This window comes from Aethalodelphis obliquidens, unplaced genomic scaffold, assembly GCF_003676395.1.
Source record: "Aethalodelphis obliquidens isolate GAN/ISIS:26980383/991018 unplaced genomic scaffold, ASM367639v1 scaffold100, whole genome shotgun sequence".
Lineage (NCBI taxonomy): Eukaryota > Metazoa > Chordata > Mammalia > Artiodactyla > Delphinidae > Aethalodelphis > Aethalodelphis obliquidens.
Window position 1 is genome coordinate 966414 of NW_020838044.1, and position 21980 is coordinate 988393.

General features: G+C 39.8%; 1 protein-coding gene across 2 annotated transcripts in view; it reads right to left on the minus strand.

Moving 5' to 3' along the window:
- The window catches only part of SLC25A24 (solute carrier family 25 member 24), a 51081-nt gene extending 33888 nt beyond the window's left edge, over positions 1-17193 (minus strand). The window contains exons 1-3 of one of the 2 annotated variants that reach the window (XM_027096326.1): positions 16780-17193; positions 4742-4868; positions 1141-1228 (exon numbers count right to left, since the gene is read on the minus strand). In XM_027096326.1, the coding sequence (XP_026952127.1) occupies positions 1141-1228; positions 4742-4868; positions 16780-16962 (398 nt within the window). In that variant the 5' untranslated portion in view covers positions 16963-17193. Of the gene's footprint in view, positions 1-1140; positions 1229-4741; positions 4869-12967; positions 13077-16779 lie in introns of those variants that run through there. The other variant, XM_027096327.1, reaches the window with a different exon arrangement.
- Between the last annotated feature and the right edge of the window lie 4787 nt (positions 17194-21980).

The window sequence follows — 21980 nt, forward strand, 5'->3', positions numbered from 1 at the left end:
GTGATTTCCACTACTGAAAACACAATCTGATTCTGCCTTTTAAAACACTGTGAGATAATAGAAAATATATAACTTGGTCTCTGTTCCCTGTTCCTGGCAAGAGCCCCTAAAGCCCTTGTAATTTCCTAAGTGATAAGAGCACTAGGGCATCTTTTGTTCTAATGAGGCAACTCTGGGTGGGCTCCTGGATGGCTCCTGGATGAGGGCTGGTCACCAGAAAAACCAAGTCATGATTAGAAGCTTGGAATTTTCAGCCCCCTTCCCACCCCCATCCCACCCCAATTCTCCAGAGGGGGAGAGGGACTGAAAATGGAGTTAATAATTGAGCATGCCTACATGAAGAAGCCTCCATAAAAATCTCAATAGCACGGGATTTAGGGAGCTTAGAAAACACATCCATACACTGGCAGAGTGAAACACCTAACTCCACAAAGACACCTGTGCTCAGGACCCTCCAGGCCTCTCCTTACGTATCTTTTTGTCTGCCTGTTCATCTGTATCCTTTATAATATCCTGTAATAAACTGGTAAGCATAAGTAAATGTTTCCCTGAGTTCTGTGAGCTCCTCTAGCAAGTAACTGAACCCAAGGGGGAGAACGTCACGGGAACCTCTGATGTGTAGTCAAGTCAGGCAGAAGATGTGGGTAATCTGGGTACCTACTACTTGCGATTGGCATCTGAAGTGGAGAGCAGTCTTGTGAAACTGAGTCCTTAATCTGTGGGATCTGACACTACCTCCAGGTAGAAAATGTTAGCATTGAGTTATGTTGTAGGACACCCAGCTAGTGTCAGCTAGAATTGCTTGTTGTGGGGAAAAAACCCCACATATTCAGTGACCAGAAGTTTCAGAAGTGAAGTGTTTTGTGTGAGTGGTAAAGGAGTCACGTAAAAGGGAAAACAGAGCTTCTTCTACTGCACCAGCCCTGGAGGCCTTGAAAGAGTTTTCCCAGTCCTACACTTTAGGTATATGTATACACACAAAATGAAAAGCGAGAAAAAGGGGAGAAAGATATTGAAAGTACATAGTGAGGAATGGTAAGGTACAAGGATTTGTTTTAAGCCACACTTACAAAGGCAGATCTCTAATACAGGATACTAAAAGTAAAAAAAAAAAAAACTGTCAATAGAGGAAGCGCTTACCTTTGAAGAATCAACTCTGCTTGTTGTTTAGAAATAGTTAGACCTAGTATCTGGAGAGACTGGACAATTTCAGAAGCCTCAATTTTTCCTTTAAAAAATAAAAATTATAAACTTAGAACTGATAAGGACCTTAGAAATCACGAATTTCAAATCCCTCACTTTATAAGGGAGAGGCTTGGACTGATTAAGGTAAAATTGTGAATTTAGATGAGCTATAGATTTGCTTAAGTACATATTGCAACACCAACTCAAATTTCAACAAATACATTAAACAAATATACACACATTATTTCACTCAAAAGTCATAACAGCCTTGTAGGTAAATAGTGACATTCCATCTAAAGAAAAGACTGAGAGCGTACATGGCCTTACCAAGAAATGACATTAAGAAGCAGCAGAACTGAGATTCAAATCAAGATACTCTGACTTTGAGGTAAATTCAATTAAGCTAGGATCTATTAAATTTAAAGCATGCATTTCTACATTTTAATAAATGATTAAGCATTTATTATACATAAATATGTAAGGCACTGAGTTAAAAGAAAGTAGAAAATGACTAAATGAAGCCAAAGAGTGTGGAATATTCTTTTGAGAAATCTGGCAATAAAAATAAAGCAGGATAGTAGGATGATGGAAGTAGGAAAATTATTATTATAAGAGCAATTAGAGCATGTTGTAGAAAGGAGAAGAATCAGAAGAGAAGAAGAAAGAGAAAACATAAGCAATAAATGTAAGATTGCATTTCCCTCAAGCATCCCACAGACCCATGAGGATCCTAAGACTAAGATGCATGGAACAGGTAAACAAACCAAAGGGTCTGATGCCAAACCAGGATTAACAGCAAAGTTCTCCAGGAAAAGAGGAAGACAAAAATTACTGTTAGTGGTGAAAGGAAAGACTCCCTTTAAGGGAAGGACTTTGAAGGAATGACAGGATTTGGAGAGACTTCTCCCAGGGAGAAGAAAGGAGCAGCACGAGAATCTGGACAATGTAAGAGCAGTTAGAGGCGTCACCCTGTTAGCGATGAAATTTTTCAAATACCACTCTGAATAATCTCCTTTATGGCTGCACTCTCAAAGGAGTACAGTTGATTCTCATTATTCACTGTAGTTACTTTCTATAAGGTCACCATGAACACAGAACTAAAGAACCGAAACGCTGTTCCTAAGGGAAATACAGGGTTAGGCTCCTGTGCCTCTGGTCACAATATTCTCATCAACCAATCAATACAAAACCTTGTTTTCTGTGTGTTTCTGTTTAAAGACACCTTGCTTAATATATATTATTGACTCATAAACATTGAACTCATGGTCAACAGCACTATAACTCATGCCTGAGTGAAGCTTTTCTGACACACCTATTTTCTTCCAAAGGCACGCCACAGCCTTCCCACATTTAGGAACACTCGACAGCATTTCAGCACTGTTCTTGGGAGCCATTGCAAATAGTGAAATCACCAATAAAAAGCATAAAAATGCAAAACACATGGCACCAAGTAGACTGCAGAAGGACTTGTTTACAATAAAAAAGCTAAAACAAGAACGCAGCGCATCGCCTCTTTCTATCTCAGCTTTAGAAATGTGCTCACCAAGAAAATGAAATTTGTGGCTGCTCAGCGCAAATCCATGAATGACTGCAAAAGCACTGTGAGTATTGATGTGGGGTTATTTGTGGAGTTAAATTTTAGCAAGTAGAAAAATTCTCAAATACAGAATTCATGAATAATGAGGATAGACTGTATATGCTTTGCTTTAAGAAAGTCTAATAAACAAAAGTATGAACCTGTAATGAAAAAGTGTTTTTAAATTACAAAAACAAGATAAACTGAGGGGAAACTGTTTGTATTTACTACAAATTTCATCTTTAACACAACATTATAAATCAACTATACCTCAATAAAAAATAAAAATATTTCACCTTTAATTATTTCTTCTGGTTCATTTAGAATTTTCTGAAATGGACCATTGATAGCGCATACTGTACATACTGAACAATCAGCCTCTACTTATCTGGAGATGATCCTGAGGTAACTTCATCTCCCGCTACTGCCTGCCCTAACACTATATAGACAGTCCCTTCTCTGCAGCTGAACTTTAGAGGGTTCAGGGTGGGATGAAAGTTTGTGGGAAGAAATAAATTTGATTGTAAGAATTGAATTTTGCTACAAGATCGGACTAAGGTAGACTTGGAACATACAATGTAAGGTTTATGGGTGATAACAAATATTCTAACAGTACTACTTTCCACCACAAACTCAGCTCTTCCTGGCCAAGTCATAGATTTGAACGATCATCAAAACCATTCAAAGGGTTTAGTTGTTTCTTTGTTTGAAGGAACTTGCCTGAGTCTAACTGAAGTTAATGTTCAGTAAAAATCAGGGATCAGCAAACTATAACCCTCTGGCCAAATAAGGCCAGTTGCCTGCTTTTGTAAATAAAGTTTTATTGGAACACAGCCATGCCTACTCATTTACATATCATCTATGACTGTTTCTGCACTGTGACAGCAGAAATGAGTACCTGCAACTGAGATCACACAGCCCACTAAGCTAAAATACTATCTGGACTTCTACAAAAAAAAAAAGTTTGCCTATCCCTGGTATGAACCATATTTTCTCTCAATTTATTTGTTTAACTTGTTTCTTGAATAACAAATCTTGAATGAAATGGCCTTGACCACTCATGCGTGGGGAGGGGTCTGAGGCTGCATTATACATTTTTATTTTTTTTTTTATTTTAATTTTTTTATTTTTTTGGTACGCGGGCCTCTCACTGTTGTGGCCTCTCCCGCTGCGGAGCACAGGCTCCGGACGCGCAGGCTCAGCGGCCACGGCTCACGGGCCCAGCCGCTTCGCGGCACACAGGATCTTCCCGGACCGGGGCACGAACCCGTGTCCCCTGCATCAGCAGGCGGACTCCCAACCACTGTGCCACCAGGGAAGCCCTGCATTATACATTTTTAAAATAAATGCCCTCTTCCTATCAAAGGTTGCCTCTGGTGATAAGGGTTTGATAGCTCTTCCCTTTCTCCTACAGTGGCCCTTACTTCTTGCTCCACATGACTGGGACTCTAACTCCAAGCTATTAATCTAAATAGAAAAACTATAATCCCAATCAGAAGGTATATATTTAAACGTCTATCTGCTATTTTCTTTTTTAACTTTCAGAATCAGAGCATCTTCTTTGATCACACGTAATTCTTTCGAAAAGACTATCAAATATAAGATAATCTGAAAGTTGTTTAAATTTTAGAATATATAATACTCATGCTTAGTATGAATAAAAATAACTCTGTTGCTCAGAGAGCAAAAAAACATAATTATTATTTTTAACCCTTGGCTTTAAGTCAAATCAGTGTGAGGTTCCATAATTAATATTTTACAAAGGCCCTACTCACAGTTTATGATTCATTAGGCAAAGCTACATATAACTTTTCTTCACTAAAAACATTCTATATAAAAATCACATTACTAAGAAAAACAAGTATTAACACAATAATTATCATCTAAAAATAGACTGACTAAATATACATTGTTTTAGACTTTTGGAAGCATGAGATGTGCTTCTTCATAGCTGGTGATAAATAGAAAAGAAAGACACACCATCATTATTTTTGTCCAAACTCTTAAATGCCAATTTCATTTGTTTCTCATGGTCTTTAAGGTACTTCATAAATTCTTCAAAATCCAGCTTTCCATCTTTGTTGACATCACCAGTAGTAAAAATTTTCTGCAAAAAAGAAAAAAATTAGAGATATTTTTATATGGGTTAAAAATACTAGATGTTTTGTATGTCAAGCAGATTGGCTGTTTTCCTATTAAGACTTGTATTTTATAAATCCCAAGATAGAAGACAAAATCTTGACCTAAATTTAAATGTTTAAAATAGTATTTTTCCCTTTAATTTCCAAAATTAAATAATCTTTTCCTAAAGATTATTCTTATAAAAAGCTGTCATATCAAACTGTCTATCTCTATTAAGAAAAATCATTCCTTTTGAGAAAGAAAGAATATATTATTTCACACAAATATATGTATTGATATATACACACACATAATATATATATACATAATATATATGGGTACAATATATAAAATTGATAATACTATATATATAATTATATGAATACAACAATATATAAATTGATACTATATATATACACATATAATACTATATGTATTATACATACACATATGTACATGTATAATACTATATATTATATATACATATGTACATAATAAATATATACATAACACTATATATGGACACACATACATACACAAGATAAATGTATTACAGTAATCCCAGGTTGGGTTAACATATTTTTTTTAATCTTGTAATTCACCACAGTAACAGAATAAAAAAGAAAAGTCATGTGGTTACCTTAATAAATGCAGAAAAACATTTGATGGATTCAATATCATTTGTGACTAAAAATTCTGAGCAAACTAGGAATGGTGCTTCCTCAAACTAATAAAGCGTATCTACAAAGAATTCTAGCCTTTTTTGTTTAAACTAGTATGACTAGGATTCTCTTATCTGCAACCTAAATGCCATCAATTATTACTTAGTTTTAAAAGCAAATACATTTGTAGTGTCACTGAAAAATAATTATTGCTATTTAATTACTTTTACAAATTAGACTGAGGATGATTTTCATCTGGAAATTATTTTCTGATTACTCCACACATACACTGAGATTTGCATAATCCAAGAGAAAATGTCACAGCATTCTGGGGCCCCATTTATGTACTGAAGTTTCATCTAAGAAGTTTATATCTCGGTCAATGAAAATAACAGTGAACAACTATCATTTTAGAAATTACAAGTTAAAGGACATCTCTAACGCTATCTTTGAACAGTCTGATTTTTTTACCCATATTTCATTAGCCTTTGTTACGGTAAATAAAGATTCCCAGAGTTACAACTGTCTAATGACTCTGACTTTTGAGTTTTCTTGCCTGTTCCCTCTGTGGAAATAAAGACCAGTCAGAGGAGAAAAGGAAAGGCTGTTTATTCTGAGATTACTATAGCAAGGAAGTCAACCACTGTCACTTGTATTTTGGCTCAAAGGCAGGAAGAAGAGTGGGAAAGCTTCATAGTAGAAAAAAAAAAGGAGTTTTGGGGTGTGCCCTGATTGGAGACTGTTGGCCTGGGAAAACTGTAGGTGGGCTAAAGCAAAAGTGGGGCATCCTGTGTGATTGGTTAGGGGGGCATATTTGGCTTTTTCTGGTTGGTCCTAAGTTGGAGGCAGGGACAAAAATTGGGGAACATGTCAGTTATCAATTAATTTCTGGCCATTTGGGGCTGACTGTTACACAAGTTATTGTTTAGCTTCCTGGACTGTCACTAGAGATAGCATTCTGGCTTCCAGTAAGTCTGACTTACAGCGGGTTGGCTTCCTGGATTTTTTATTATAAACAAGGTGTAGTTTTCTGGGTAGGTCTTAGGTCAAAGTTCAAAATTTTTTTAATTGAAATATAGTTGATATACAATATTAAGTTAGTTTCAGGTGTACTACATAGTGATTTGACATTTGCACACATTATGAAATTCAAAGTTCAATTTTAAATATGGTCTAACACTGTCTATTTGCATATTCAGTCTCTCACCTTTCACAGCAAAAAAACAAACCAAATCAAATATCATTCAAAAAATCTGTTATCAGAATAAAAAGTTGTATCTTTTCTTTCTTAGCAGTATGTAAGTACCATTTCTATATTTAAAAAATCAATTGAATTCTCAATCTATATAAATAAACTTCTACTACGGAATCTGGAGACATGGGGGTGAAAACTCACATCAAAACTTCCTAGAGATGCCACCATCACCTGAGGAAAAGCCACATCAGTTTCCCTGAAATATACGGTTCTATGTGGCTGGTGCAGAGACTGCCAGAGTTTTGATATGTGAGACATCATCAGTCATAAAAAGCCTTTATATGGCTCACACCACCTCTTACCAAAAACAAAAGACAAATATGAAAAAAAATTTGTTTTGATAAAGAAGAAATGTGTTTTAAAGCATTAAACTTGTTTATGGCATAATCCTGAATTTCTTATGAAAGGTTAGTTTGTATCAAATAAACAAATATCAATACAAGTCACATGTGAAAATCTAAGTACAAGAGTAGCTTTAAAAAAGCATGAAGGACGTTTAGGTTTAAAAGGAAAAACACAATTTAAAAATCCAAGTAAACTTTACAGAGATAATATTTTGGACTGGTCTGGTCCATGGACAACATCCAGTCCAGGCCTCTGATGTTACAAATGAGGAAACCAGGACACAGTACTTGGCATATAGAAGGTGCTCAAAATACAAATGATCAATGACTAAGTGAATGACAAAATAAAGACTCCCAAAGTTCACATGGCTAATAGGAAGAGTTTTACCAATCTTAACACGACAGGACTCATTTGACAGTTTTTTGAGCATGAAGTGCCAATTATCTTAAATGAATTTGCCAGTCTTTAACTCTCATGGATCTCCATCTATTGGGTTAAACATCCAAAGAGCAAAGATCACTGGAAAGTAATAATTATACTCAATAATAACTTCTGAACAGAAGATAACTTGGAAATACACTGATAGAAATATGCATTAGGCACGGCATACTGAGAAGGATCCTCTCATCTAGGTTGCTGGGGAAAAGATTTGCAAAGGAAAAAATGCTCAAGCTCATTCTTCAAAAGTCTGATGATAGGGCTTCCCTGGTGACGCAGTGGTTGAGAGTCCGCCTGCCGATGAAGGGGACACGGGTTTGTGCCCCGGTCAGGGAGGATCCCGCATGCCGCGGAGCAGCTGGGCCCGTGAGCCATGGCCGCTGAGCCTGCGCGTCCGGAGCCTGTTGCTCCGCAATGGGAGAGGCCACAACAGTGAAAGGCCCGTGTACCGCAAAAAAAAAAACAGTCTGATGATAAAGGCACCTTATGAGGAAACATCAGCATGGGAGAAACCCCAAGAGTACAAGCCACTCAGACTGATTGCCCTCCTTCCAAGAACAGAAACCAAAATACACTATTAGAGAATTTCCAACTACCACACAACTCCCAAAACACACAGTGATTATGCCAGTTCCCTAAAGTGGGAAGAGAGCATCTTTGGCCTAAATGCACATCTAGGCTACTAATAACAGGTGAGTACACTGAACAAGGTGACTCCAAAAACAAGGTTGCAGCCAACATCTTGAGAGCAATTTGAATTTAGAAGTGTTATTAGAGCCAGGGAGAAAATTGAGAAAAATGCTTGAGAGGAGTATTAGTAATGTTGTTATTCTTCATACAGTAACGCTGGTAACAGACCCGAAAACTATAGTGGGGCCCAGCATCAAGCTTGGGAACGTGTAAATTTGGCTTTACCCTTCTCTGCCCAAGGCCCCTCCAGAATTCTCAGACCCAACATCTCTCTGACCACAGCCCCACTGAAGCCCACCTTCCCTTTGTCCTGAATGACCCCGACGTCCTGCAGGCCTTCCTGAGGTTCAAGGATGTCCAGGGTCCCATCTTCATTATGGTCTACGTATGAAAACAGTTCTTCATCGAAGGCGTCCATCTGGGATGTCTCTGGCGGCAGAGGTGCTTCGGGTGGTCCACGCTGTGACCCCCGTTAGTCTCCCCGAGGTGGAAGTGAGAGGGAGGATGGTGATCTCTGCCCCCCACAGGCCGAGTTGGAAAAGATCTAAGGTAGCAGCTGCCTCTCTGCTACCAAAGCCAAAGCCCCTGGGCCAGGTACAGAACGGAAAGGGGACGGTTCATCGCCACGGCTCCAGAGCAGAAGCATGAGATGCGCTGGGAGCCTCGGAGGGGTTGGTGCTGGAGGCCAGGCCAGGAGTGTGAGGCCATGGAGTTCCGGCCTCACTCCCAGATCAGCCAATCAGACTCCCTGTTTCCCATCTCACTCCAGGAGGAGCCTTGTCTCCAGAAGCTTCCTGAGAGACCTCCACACAGGTCTGTCTCTAAAGGTAGAACTTCTTTTTAGAGAAAAGTGGGTAGGGGAGATTTGAGACATGGACTGTGGGGCCATAATGACTGGTGGTGTTGGTCCAACATTTTTTTGTTTTTTAAGTTGTCTGGTCACACCTAAGACTTCTTCTTCTAAGGTTAAGGCACTTGGGAATTATTGTAATGAAGCTTGGGACCAGAATGAAAATCTGACCATGTGGGCCTTTCCTTCCGTGATCCTCTCCCCCCAGTTCCTTATCTTCACTCAGTATCTTCAGTGGCTCCAGAGCAAGGCTGCTGAACAGGAGTCCCATCTCCACCTGCACAGATTCCGGCAGCACACTTGGGAGGATAATCTCAAAATGGGCAGAATTTAAGTCAACTGGGGTCCAGGAGATACTCATAAACGATGTTTATGGCGTCTTCTTAATCGCCACTTTCCGTAACCACTGAGAGCTCTGGCTTCCCTATACACATACATGTTGGTCCCTCATCGGGCATCACTGGAAATGTGGAAGTACAGTTTCACAGTCAAAATTCCACTTTTTACATAAGTTACTTTTAAAAATATGGAGTACTCTTTAAAAACTTGAATGTTAAAATTCATATGGAGTAACAAGAACTCTCATGCTGGTGGGAATGCAAAATGGTACACTTTAGAAGACAGCTTGGCAATTTCTTACAAAACTAAACACACTTTTACCATATAATCCAGCAATCATGCTCCTTGGTATCTACCCAAAGGAGCTGAAAATGTAGGTGCACATGAAAATCTAAACACAAATGTTTGTAGGAGCTTTATTCATAATTGCCAAAACTGGAAGCAACCAAGATGTAGGTGAACGGGTAAGTAAACTGTGGTACATCCAGACAACGGACTATTATTCAGTGCGAGAAAGAAAAAAGCTATCAAGCCATGAAAAGACGTGGAGAAATCTTAAGTGCATATTACTAAGTGAAAGAAGGCAACCTGAAAAGGTTACATACTGTATGATTCTAGCAATATCATATTCTGGAAAAGGCAAAACTATAGAGACATTAAAAAGATCAGCGGTTGCCAGACAGTTGGAGAAATGGGTGGAAGGATGAATAGGCAGAGCAGAGAGGATTTTTAGTGCAGTGAAAAATACCCTGTATGATTCTGTAAAGATGGATACACGTCATCATACATTTGTCCAAACCGATAGAATATACAACACCTAAGGTAAACTATGGACTTGGGGTGATATGTCAATGTAGGTTCATCAACTGTAACAAATGTTACCACTCGGTGTCAGATGTTGATCATGGGGGAGGCTATGCATGCGTGGGGGCAGGTGAGATATGGTTAATCTCTAGACCTTCCTCTTAATTTTGCTGTGAACATAAAACTGCTCCCCCAAAATAAAATTTTTTTAATTCATAAAGATAATCTAATCAAGCCGTTATCTGTCAGTTTTTGCTCTATTTACTCATCATGTCACAGAAAACACAAAGAGGACCATCCCATGTCCTTGAACTACCCATGCGTTTGCCAGGAAGAGATTATGCCATGGTTAGTCATAAGTACTACTGCAAGCTTCGCAATAAACGTTTCTCCCCAGAGCTGTTGAGCAGTGGCAAACATCTAATGTTGTTTCACAAGATATGCTGTGGCCCAATCAACAAGGAATTCTCCAACAAAAGAGAATTTTACAGTCCACAGGGAATGATCCTTCCCTGGGCATTGCAGAGAATGCAAGTAGTCACAAAGAGTCCTGGAAGACAGACATCCAGGCAGGCGCAAGAGTCTTAAGACCAAGTAGAAAAGATAGAAGTCACAGCCAGACTTCTGAATAAAGAAAACAGACTAACAGCATTTTATATAACTGATAGAAGAGAGCAAAACATAGACTTGATCATCTCATCATTTTATTGCCTTAATTCTAAATCCAGATTTTTTTTTTTTTGGTTCTACACTATTCTGAAGTCTTCCAAGCCTAAATTGAACCAAAATAAGCATACTTCCAGCTAAAACTGCTGACTCTTCATCATCAGTTTATTTTTCTGATTTCCATTTCAGTAAATTAAAATTCAGATTATTTCTTCTGCTCTTTGATGTTCTGAAATTTTTTTCCTCAGAGTACCTCAAGTGACATCCAAACATTGGGATTGCCTTTTAAAATGTTCTAACGTGGCCTTTGATGAAAAACAATGAGGAGGGGGAGGCAAAGAGGGAGGAGGGAGGAAACGATGGAAAATAATGCAAAAAGCAGACAGGATTACTAGATTCTTACGGGAAAATTAGTAATAACTACTGTATCTCCTTGTTCCTCATACTATCTTCTACTCTCAATTCCTGAGTCACAGGAGAACTTAATGTGAATTTTATCTCTTCTAAAACACTAATTTCATAATGAGGAGATTTAGAAACACATGGAAAACCAGGGTCACTCATATCAGAAGAAACCATAGTGAGTTCGCCTCTAGCTGGTTCTTAATTTTGTCTCAGAACTTGCCTTGATGTCTTTTCCCTTCCCTGTATACTTTTGGAACACTTAGTAACAATTAGTTATTGTATTCCTTATTATGTTCCACATTCTTTCCATTTAAGGCCTAAAGGAACTTAAATAGAAATTTGCTCTCTTCTACTTGCCAAATTCGTTACAAAAGCTTGGCAACATGGAGATGAGATCAAGTCAGACAGAAATTTATAGAGATTTCACTTTAGGCTGAGTATTTGTTTTAGATGCAAATTATCTTGAAACCTTCCCTTGAAGAATCACCCCATAGTTCTCATTTCTAGATACTCCAGTGGGTAATCTCCCCAATCCTTGACATTATACAAACCCTTGACCTATGCCTCTGAAATTCTCCCCCATAAAGACTGACCATGTAACCCTAATTCCAAGTATGTGATTGGCTACTGTCACCCAGGCTCCCCTCCACACCCCCTCTTCCTCCTGTTTTTGCACAGCCACCAGAGTGATCTTCCTAAGTCATAAGTCTGCCTGTGTCCCCTCTTGCTTAAAATCTCCCAAGTGCTCCCATCACTCAATTGATAAAAGTCCAAACGACCTGGCAGGTCCTCAATGCCTTTCATGATCTGGCCCTTGCCTGGCCCTGACATGACACTATTCCTCAAGAAGGCCAACTGGTCACTCGGTGGAAAGTCAGTTATATTGGGTGCCTCCTGTGGTGTAAGGGGCACTGGGTCTTCCTCAGAGGAAGGTAGGGGTTTCCCTTTCCTGCCCACAAAGGTTCAGATAGCACCACTATCTGGGGGCTTGTGGAATGCCTGATCCACAGGCGTGAAATCCCTACAGAACACAGCATCTGACCAGGGGATCCCGTCATAGTGTAAGAGGTGTGCACCTGGGCCCGAGACCACTGGATCCACTGGCCATTTCACACCCCACACCATCAGGAAGCAGCCAACCTCACAGAATGCTGCAATGTCCTACTGAAAGCACAGCCGAAGCACCACCTAGGAGACAATATTTGGCAAAAATGGGTTGCCACCCTTCGGGATACCGTTATGTACACTAAATCAGAGACCTACCATGTAGCTCTGTGCCCCCAAAAGGAAGAACACATGAGTCCAGGAACTAAGAGGTGGAAGCAGGAGTGGTCCCACTTACTATCACTCCCAATGACCCAATGGGAACTTTTTGCTTCCCATCCCCACAACTCTGGGCTCTGCAGTGTTAGCTTCTGGTCCCCAAGCAGGATAGATACACTCCTGTCAGGGAACACAATGAGGGTCCCACTGAACTACAAGCTATAGCTTCCACCTGGACATTTGTAACTCCTTGTGTCCAGGGACCAACAGGCAAGAAAAGAAGTCACCCTCTTAGTAGGTGTAAATTGGCCCTGATCAGCAGGAAGCAGGGCTGCTTCTACACCACCGAGACAGAGAGGAATACTTACGGAACTCAGATGATCCATGTGGACTCCAGGGATGCCCAGTTATAACTGTGAGTGGGCACATGCAGCAACATTGGCCTGAGAAGCTCAGATACTGCAGAAAGGAAAGTTTAGGTCACACAACCAGGTAAGTCACAAAGATCTGCAGAGATTCTAGCTGAATGTGAGTGGAATTTAAAATAGATAGTCAAGAAGGGAAATCATGAGTACCAGTTGTGACCAAGTGAAGCAACGGGGACCGTAGTTTGTCCCACTGTCCTCCCTGAGGAAGAGAGGCTGAGAACGATAAGGGAGCACTCCCCAAACCTATGCTGAGAAGCACATCTGTGGGTGCCATGGAGTGGCCTGTGGAGGCCAGGTCAGATCACTCTACAGGCGAACACTCCTGTTTCCTCTCCCTTACCCTTCTTTTGCACACTCAATCCCATCGTGGTTTCTGCTCCTAGGAGAACCAGAAATGACGCAGTTAGCACCAGCAGTAGCCCAAGACAAGAGGTAAGAACATGGGGTTTGGGAACTGGCTCATTCACTGCCCAGCAGGCAAAGAGCCCGGAGTGGAACATGGGGGAAGGATGATGCTTTGTACAAGGTGGGAGCCCAAAGCTGAAGATTTCCCAGCGGTGACCTGGGAAAACAACCTGTTTAAGGGGAACACCTGGCTAGTGCAATGACTCAGGCATTTGTAAAATATGGGGGGAACCATGCTATAAGGGTAGGCAAGAAAGCATAATGATGAAAGGAGCAATTCACCGAGAAGCTAAAACAATGCTAAATTTGAATACACCAGCAGTATAGTCCATTATATAGTCTGTTTTTAAAATAAAAGGGAAAATCAACAGAATTATAAAGGAAAGTTAGCAAATGTGCAATTATAGAGGAAATTTTGACAGTAGTAACAGTTTTAGATAATTTAAAGGCTAACTGATTGCTTATTAGGTACCATGAATTATTCTAAATACTTTACGTATTTTAATTCATCTATTCACAATAACCCTATGAGATAAGTACTCATGTTACCTCTGTCACAGATGAGAAAACTGAAGCTAAAAAGATATTTGTAATGGCCCAAAGTTAACTAGTAAGTAGCAGAACCAAGATATAAACCCAGGTGGTTTGACTAGATTTTTCTTACAAGCTCATCTATGTATGTAAAAAGATGTTTATCTGGAAAAACTATAGAATCAATAAAAAGATCAGTGGTTGGGGATGTGGGAATGAATAGGCAGAGCACAGAGGACTTTTAGGGCAGTAATAATACTCTATATGATATTATAATAATGGATACATGTCATTATACATTTGTCCAAACCCATAGAACATACAACACCAAGAGTGAAACCTAAGGTAAACTATGGACTTAAAGTGATAATGAGGTGTCACCTTTTACCAAAGGTGAATGTAGGTTCACCTTTGGTAAAAAATGTACCATTCTGATGAGTGATGTTGACAATGGGGGCGACTATGTATGTGATGTTTAGAGGCAGAGGGTGTATGGGTAGGTAATCTCTGTACCTTCCTCTCAATTCTGTTGTAAACAAAAAACTGCTCTAAAAAAATAGTCTTTTATATATTTATCTTATTTTATCCAACATTTCTAGGTATCTAGCAACAGGAGAATTTTTGGTTTTCTTGTCCTACATATGCTGGAAATAAAAGCACTAACAACTGCTTTACAGTTAAGGTTTTTTTTCTTTTAATTATTTCAAATGAGCCACTGTCTTGTTTAGGGTATTTCAAATCACAGCCTTAAATCTTTTTGTACCACTGTGCTTAGATCACTGAGACATGACCCTCATCTTCAAGATGTTTGGTCTTAGTGGAGGGCACAGTCAATAAATAAAAATAGTACCTTTTGAAAATTATAGCAGTAGTGATATAGGAGACAAAGATCTACAAATAGTAGGGTGAGACCAACTCTTCTATAGGGGGTGGTCCAGAAAAGCTCATCACAGAGGAGGTGATATTTATTAAAAAAAAAAAAAAACTCTATTTTTTCCTAATCATAAAAATAATAATGCATGATCATTTTAAAAAATTGAAATAATACAAAAATTGTGAAGAAAAAAGTAACAAGGTAATTTAACTCCTACCATCCAGAAGTAATTATTATTAACATTTAATTGAAGAATATACCCATCAAAAAAGAGTGCTGGGAATAGTTAATAATATCTGGCATGAGCACAGAGTGATACTATGTATATGTATGTAGGTATAAAATATATTTTATGTATATGTATAGAATACATATATTGTGTGTGTGACAAATATACACCATTCTGTTCTATATGTTTGCATACACACAGTTTTATACAACTTATTTTATAATTTGTTCTTATATAAATTTTGGAAAATTAAAGACATTTTTTATTCCTGAGTTCCTCTCTCTTTTTATTAATCAGTCTTGCCAGAGATTTGTCTATTTTATTCATATTTTCAAAGAACCAACCAAAAAAGCATATAGTTGGAAATTTAAAGCACACAAATAATTCATGGGTCAAAGATGAAATCATATTGGAAATTAGAAAATACTTAGAACTAAATTACAACAAAAGTACAAACTTACGGGATGCAACTAAAGAAGTGATTAAAGTGATATTGTAGCTCAAAATTAATAAATCAAGCATTTATTAATAACTCAAGAAATTAGAAAAGGGACAAATGAGTAAACCCAAAGAAAGTAGAAGGAAATAAACAAAAGTTAATGGAAGAAAATTTTAAAAATGGAGACAATCTTCAAAAAGTACCAAAAGTTGGCTCTTTCAGTGTATGAATAAAAAAGACAAAGGTTGAAAGGGGAAGAAAAAAGGTTGGCAAGAAAAAAAGATTTGGCAAGATTGAAGAGGAAACAGGGGGGGGGGGGGGAGATATCAGGAATAAAACAGAGAACATAACTACAGAACAGTCAGAACTTTTTAAAAATCACAAGTGAATATAAATATTATGAGCCTTGGACAGAAAGTGCAGTTTCCTAAAAGTTGTAACTTACTAAATCTGACTCAAGAAGAAATAGTAACCTGAAGAGGCCTGTAACTACTAAAGACATTGAATGAGTAGCTTAAAATATAACTACTATAAAAAGTTTTTGGCTCTTATAGCTTAATAGCACTTTACTCTTGGGATAGGGAATGCCAAAGTGTCCTCCTACGTTTCAGTGGGGTTGGAGAGGTTCCAAATATCTCTGCTGATAGGGGCTGCACTTCAGGGACACAATTAAAATGACTCAGAGAAGCTGAAATTGCTCGTAGGATGGGCCAACCCTTCAGGTCAACTTATGTACTTAGGGCATTAAGAATGTCTTAAACAATGGAATGTTGCCTCTCCTCCTCAACAGGAGGTTGGGGGAAACATACCACTGGTTTTCAAACAGTTTTGAAACAGTAGACAAACTAGCTGGTGTAAGAAAGTAGCTTCGAAGAGATACAAAATGTGAGACTTTTTACAGAACTTGGGGCTCACTGAAGTGTGAGAGCTAAAAAAAAAGAAAAAAGAAAAAAAGTGGCTAAATTTTTGCATAGGCTTAAAAAGCCCTGGGATGCATTCAGACCAAAAGTACTGGGCACAGGATTTTTAATTCTCAGAGTGAGTCAGAGGGTCCACTGCCCTAATTTTTCTGTAAAAGTACCGGTAGCCTTTCAGATCCTGATGCGCATCCGTTCCGGGGTACCTGGCCCCATTCCCGAGCTTCTGAACCCACTCGCGGGTTGGAAGCCGCACTTCCAGTTACTTCCTGCAGAGCCGCGGGCAGCCGCCCTCCGTCCTGGAAGCGCCCAGAGTCCCCGCAGCCCTTCCGGCCCTCAGGCCCCGCAGCGACCCACCTCCTCGGCGTCCTGGCCCAGGGGGATGCCCAGGCTCTTGAGCCCCTCCTGCAGCTCGCAGATGTCCACCACGCCGTCTCCGTTGCGGTCCAGCTTGTGGAAGAGGGTCTCGTAGCGCGTCGGAGGCTCCGCGTCCTGGCAGGCCGCCGCAGGCAGCACGACGCCCCGCAGCCAGCGCAGCATGGTCCCGGAGGCGCGGGCCGGCCCAGCCGAGGGAAGCCAGGGAGGCCGAAGGCTGCTTGGGCGCGAGGCCTGGCTGTAAGGGGCGCGAGGCCTGGCTGTAAGGGGCGCGAGGCCTGGCTGTAAGGGGCCCGCGGCCTGGCTGTAAGGGACCCGCGGCGCACAAGCTGAAAAGAGCCAAGTCCCCACCCGAGCTCGGCTCGGTGCACGGGGAGTGGCCGCTCCCGCTGCTGCCTGGGGAGGAGCTCGCCCGGCGCCGGCCTCCCCGATAGGCGCGGGGGACGGGCTAGGCACTGCCTTGAGCGGGCAGGAAGTAAAAGGGTTGCAGGGTGCGGCCCGGGAGGGGCTGTGGGACCTGGGAGGTAAGCTCTGCGGCGTCCCTACTGGAGCTGTCAGGGGTGCGGCCCGAGGAGCCAGTCCCGGGAGGTTGTGGGATTCTGCATCAGGGTATTAAAGGTGGGACGGGGGACGGAGGAGGGGTGGTGGTGGTGGTGGTGGTGAACGGGAGGATTGAGGGAGCAGCTGGAAGCTCAGGTTACTTAACTTCAAGCTCCCTGCCCATCGGGCTTGGTACCCTGGCGAACTGCCCAGAAACAGTCCTCTCTGCGGGGACACCGGGCCTTCTCGGGCTTTGTCTCGCGCAGATCTCGCAATTTTTCGTGCAACTCCACGGACACTACACATCTCTGGGACTGTTTTCTTTTCTTTTCTTTTTTTAACATCTTTATTGGAGTATAATTGCTTTACAATGGTGTGTTAGTTTCTGCTTTATAACAAAGTGAACCAGTTATACATATACGTATATTCCCATATCTCTTCCCTCTTGCGTCTCCCTCCCTCCCACCCTCCCTATCCCACCCCTCTAGGTGGTCACAAAGCACTGAGCTGATCTCCCTGGGCTATGTGGCTGCTTCCCACTAGCTATCTATTTTATGTTTGTTAGTGTATATATGTGGGACTGTTTTCTATTTACAAAAAATGAGAGAGTTGGGTGGCTGCTCACTTGGGATGGGAATTAAGCTTTAAGAAGCAGAGGAGTTAAATCTGAAAGCAATTAAGAAACAAAAAGGAACACTTAAAACTAATACAGTATCATATAATTATAGCTCCACAAAACTGGGCGCGGGGTTGGGGGGCACTCAAGGGTCTTTTGCAGAAATTATCAACATCCATCCAGGTGGGCAGTGGTAAAAAGAGGGTTTACTTTGCCCTACAGCTTAGTTAGTGTGATCTGCCCCGATAAATCTTAGGGAGCATCTGCCATCAGCACTTATTAGGAAAACCTCAGGCCCCTCCTTCTCAAGATGGATGCAGTTACAAGGCTTGGGGTTTATTGCCCAGGAAAGACAGAAATTCTTACTGCATAACATGGGATAAGCAAAGGAACAGTGGACCTCCAAAGAAAATACCAGACAGGGTCCTAATCCTTCAGCTGTGTAAACTTGGAGATGTGGCATAACCTCCCTGGGTAGCCTCTCTCCTCAGTAAAATGAGAGTATGAATATCTGCCTCATAACAACAAGGTTGTATATTGTATGTGAAAGATCGTAACACTCTCAAGTGCCAATTAGATGAGATATTAATTGTAATAATTCTCTGTTCATCCACAGCTGCTTATAGAAACTATCACAGTGTTCCTGTTACCTGCAGGGGATACAGATCTGTACTTGTACTATAAATAAGGATCTGCCCACGTTTTCTGAAACACTAAACAAAAACTAGTTCCAACAAAATCCAGGAACTCAGACCTTGAATTTACTTCCCCTCATACTATTTTATATATTTAAGACATATGCAAATCGAGAGTTTGTAAACTGAGGACTGCTTGTTGAGTAAAATCATCTTGAAACCAATTTGTTTGCATATTTTACTTACAATTTCCAGTTTTGTTAAGAATTATCCTCTTCCTTTGGAAAGGCTTTCAAACGTCATCAGATTTTCTATCCGTCTTTAAAAACCTCTTTCAATCCCTGCTATGAACACTCTGTACTTAGAGAAGCTGCTTGAAATGGTCATCTCAGACTTAAATGTTTTTCTTCTTCTTTTCTTTCTTTCTTTCTTTCTTTTCTTTCTTTGGAGTAAATAGAGGAATTACCTATCAAAATTTTGACTGAGAAAACTTATGTTCACACAAAAACTTGTACAAGAATGTTTATAGCAGTTTTCTTCATAATTTCCAAAACCCAGAAATAAGCAAAATTTCTTAAATGGGTGAATAGATAAGCAACCTGTGTTACATACATGCAGTGGAATACCACTCAGCAATAAAAAGGAATGAACTGATGAATGCAACCATACGTTACATGACATTCTAGAAAAGGCAAAACTATAGAGACAGAAAACAGATCAGTGGTTGTCAGGTGCTGAGGGACAGGGAGGGAGTGATGGAACTGTTCTGTGTTTTGATTATGGTGGTGTTTATGCAACTGTATGAGCTTGTTAAAATGCACGGCACTGTGCACTCTCTGGAAATATACCTCAATAAATCTGACTTAAACATAAGTAAAATGGAATAAGAATTCTTAGCTCAAAAGATCACTGTGAAAATCAAAGTAGCTTATGAAGTACATAAACTTCAAGACTAGCTACAGAAAAGCGTGGTTGCAGACCAGCAGCATCAGTATCACTTGAGAGCTTGTTAGGAATACAGAATCTCAGCACCACCACCCCAGGTCTACTAAATAAGAGTTGCACTTACACAAGAGCCTCAGGTGATCTTTCACACATTCAGGTTTAAGAAGCTCTGCTACCACTCAAAGTGTAGTTTGCACACTGGTGCCAGACTGCAGGCTGTTACCTGTTCACAACAAGGTAAACCAGAGATTAAGAGGAGGCATTTAGAAACTTTACAGCAGTTTGATAAGTTCCTATGTGTTGAATCTAGTACATAAAAAGAAAACCTCAAGGCTTGTCTTTTTATTTCAATTTTCTAATAATTCATTTTTAATTTTTTAAATAAAAGTATCTGTCTGCAGTGAGTTAAGAAAACACTGTTACCACACCTAATAAAGGTATAATTAACAATAGCAACTTCAAGCATGAGAAAAGAAAATGTTACGTAGATATTTAAACATCTGCATGAGAGAGGGCATCCCTACCCACATGTATGCTGGTAATTCTCAGAGACCAGTGTTCCTACAGAGGTCAAGAGCAGAAACCCTGAACTCATTCGCTTCCTTAGCCCAAGTTATGTCCGTGGTCAGGACAGAAGTCTAGGGTTCAGCTTGTTTCCATTTTTCCCAGCATTTAGCCTTCTCAAGTACTACTGTCTTCCACTGGAACAACTTTTGAGCTTAATTTCATCTACTTTGGTCTTCAAAGACCTCTTTCAACACCTGCTTTGAATACCATATAGTTAGGGGGATCTGCTTGAATAATCGTTCTAGATTTTCAGAGTTTTAGCTGGTAAACAAGTTTACCCTTTTTATTTACTGGAACACTTAGTTCCAATAAGACCAAAGTCTCAGCTAGTCCACAAAGACCTGATCCTATTTCAAAATCCTGGTCATTTGCTGTCTCAAATTTAAGTGATCACAAAGTGGGCTAAGAGTTTGATTGGCTCACTGTAAAAACATCACTGGAAAGACAATTTTATCATATAATGAGTTTTAAATTTGAATGTTCTTGTAGTCTTAAGGGGAACAATAATCATTTTAAGTTTTGACTCATTTATAACATTAAGATAAGTGGATATTCTCCCCAGGTTTTCCAAGGCATTTAGGAGACCGAAATCCAGATAAGAAGGTGAATTCTGTCTCTTGCTCAGCCTGTCCACTATCTCCAATCCCCCAAAAGGTAAATGCAGACAACTCTCAATCACAAAAACATGGCACCTAATTACTGAACAACTGCCATCATTATTGAATCATGTAAATAATTCCCATTTCAAACCAGTTGTGTCAAATTCAAACTGGATTCAAAACCACATACCTCATCACTTTGAAAATAATTATGTGAAAGACTGTGTTCAGACCATCTTCAGTTTGTGAACATTTGTGTAAATTTTGTCCTGAAGACCAATAGATTGAAAGTGCAGGGAAAGAAAGTTGCACATCTATTGAAGAATCAATAATCATGGAAATTGTATCAATATTCTATACTTATGTTTTTGTATGTAAAGCCTCCATCTCCCTCCCTGCTTCCCTCCCTCCCTCCCTCTCTTCCTCCTGGAATCACCAGTTAAAAGCTATTAGGCAGGCTTGAGGAAAGCTGCCCAGCATGGATCAAAGCTTAAGGAAAAAAGGAAGCTGAGCAGGGCGGCAGTCTAATGGTTGGGAGACTAGTTACATACAAGAGGATAGAGCAAATAAATAAATATACTGAGGATAATGAGAGCTAGGCTTCTTGTCAGGGAAGTGAGTTACAAATATGCCAAGAGGAAAGCTAGAATGAACCCTATAGTGTGGGATTTGAATTAGTGGTATTGGTGTGAATTCATGTTTTTAAATATTTTTAGATACAGAAATATAGAGGGGTGTCTGTACTCACAGAGCGTACAATTTAGTCAGAGGAGACAAAATAACTATACCTCCAGGATACTGTAACTGGAAGAAATTTGGGCCATGTAAATAACAATAAAACTAAGAATCTACAGAACAATAAAAATTTGCTCCTCTAACATTCATTTTAACAGTTTTACTGTGCAGAGAGAAATTTCAAATGCACATTTTTCATTTTAAAGTGTTCATAACTCATATTTAAAATGGGACTTTATGATTTTTTAATTTCATCCATACCTTATTGCTATACATACTCAAAAATTAAATGTCTTTTACATTGTTTGCTTGTGTCTTCATAATACCTTCAAACTCATGATCACTTGTTTCTTTGTAGTAACGTGACTGTACTTGTATCTTTTTAATAAGTTTGAAATAGTCTGCAAGCAATTCAATTTGCAGGAAGTCCATCTTTTTAGTACATTTTCGAAGTGTTATTTTTCCTTTCGAAGGAAAAGGATCCACTATTGGAAGAATAGCCACAATGTAATGTTGCTACCAACTCAGTAGAGGGTGCTGCAACTT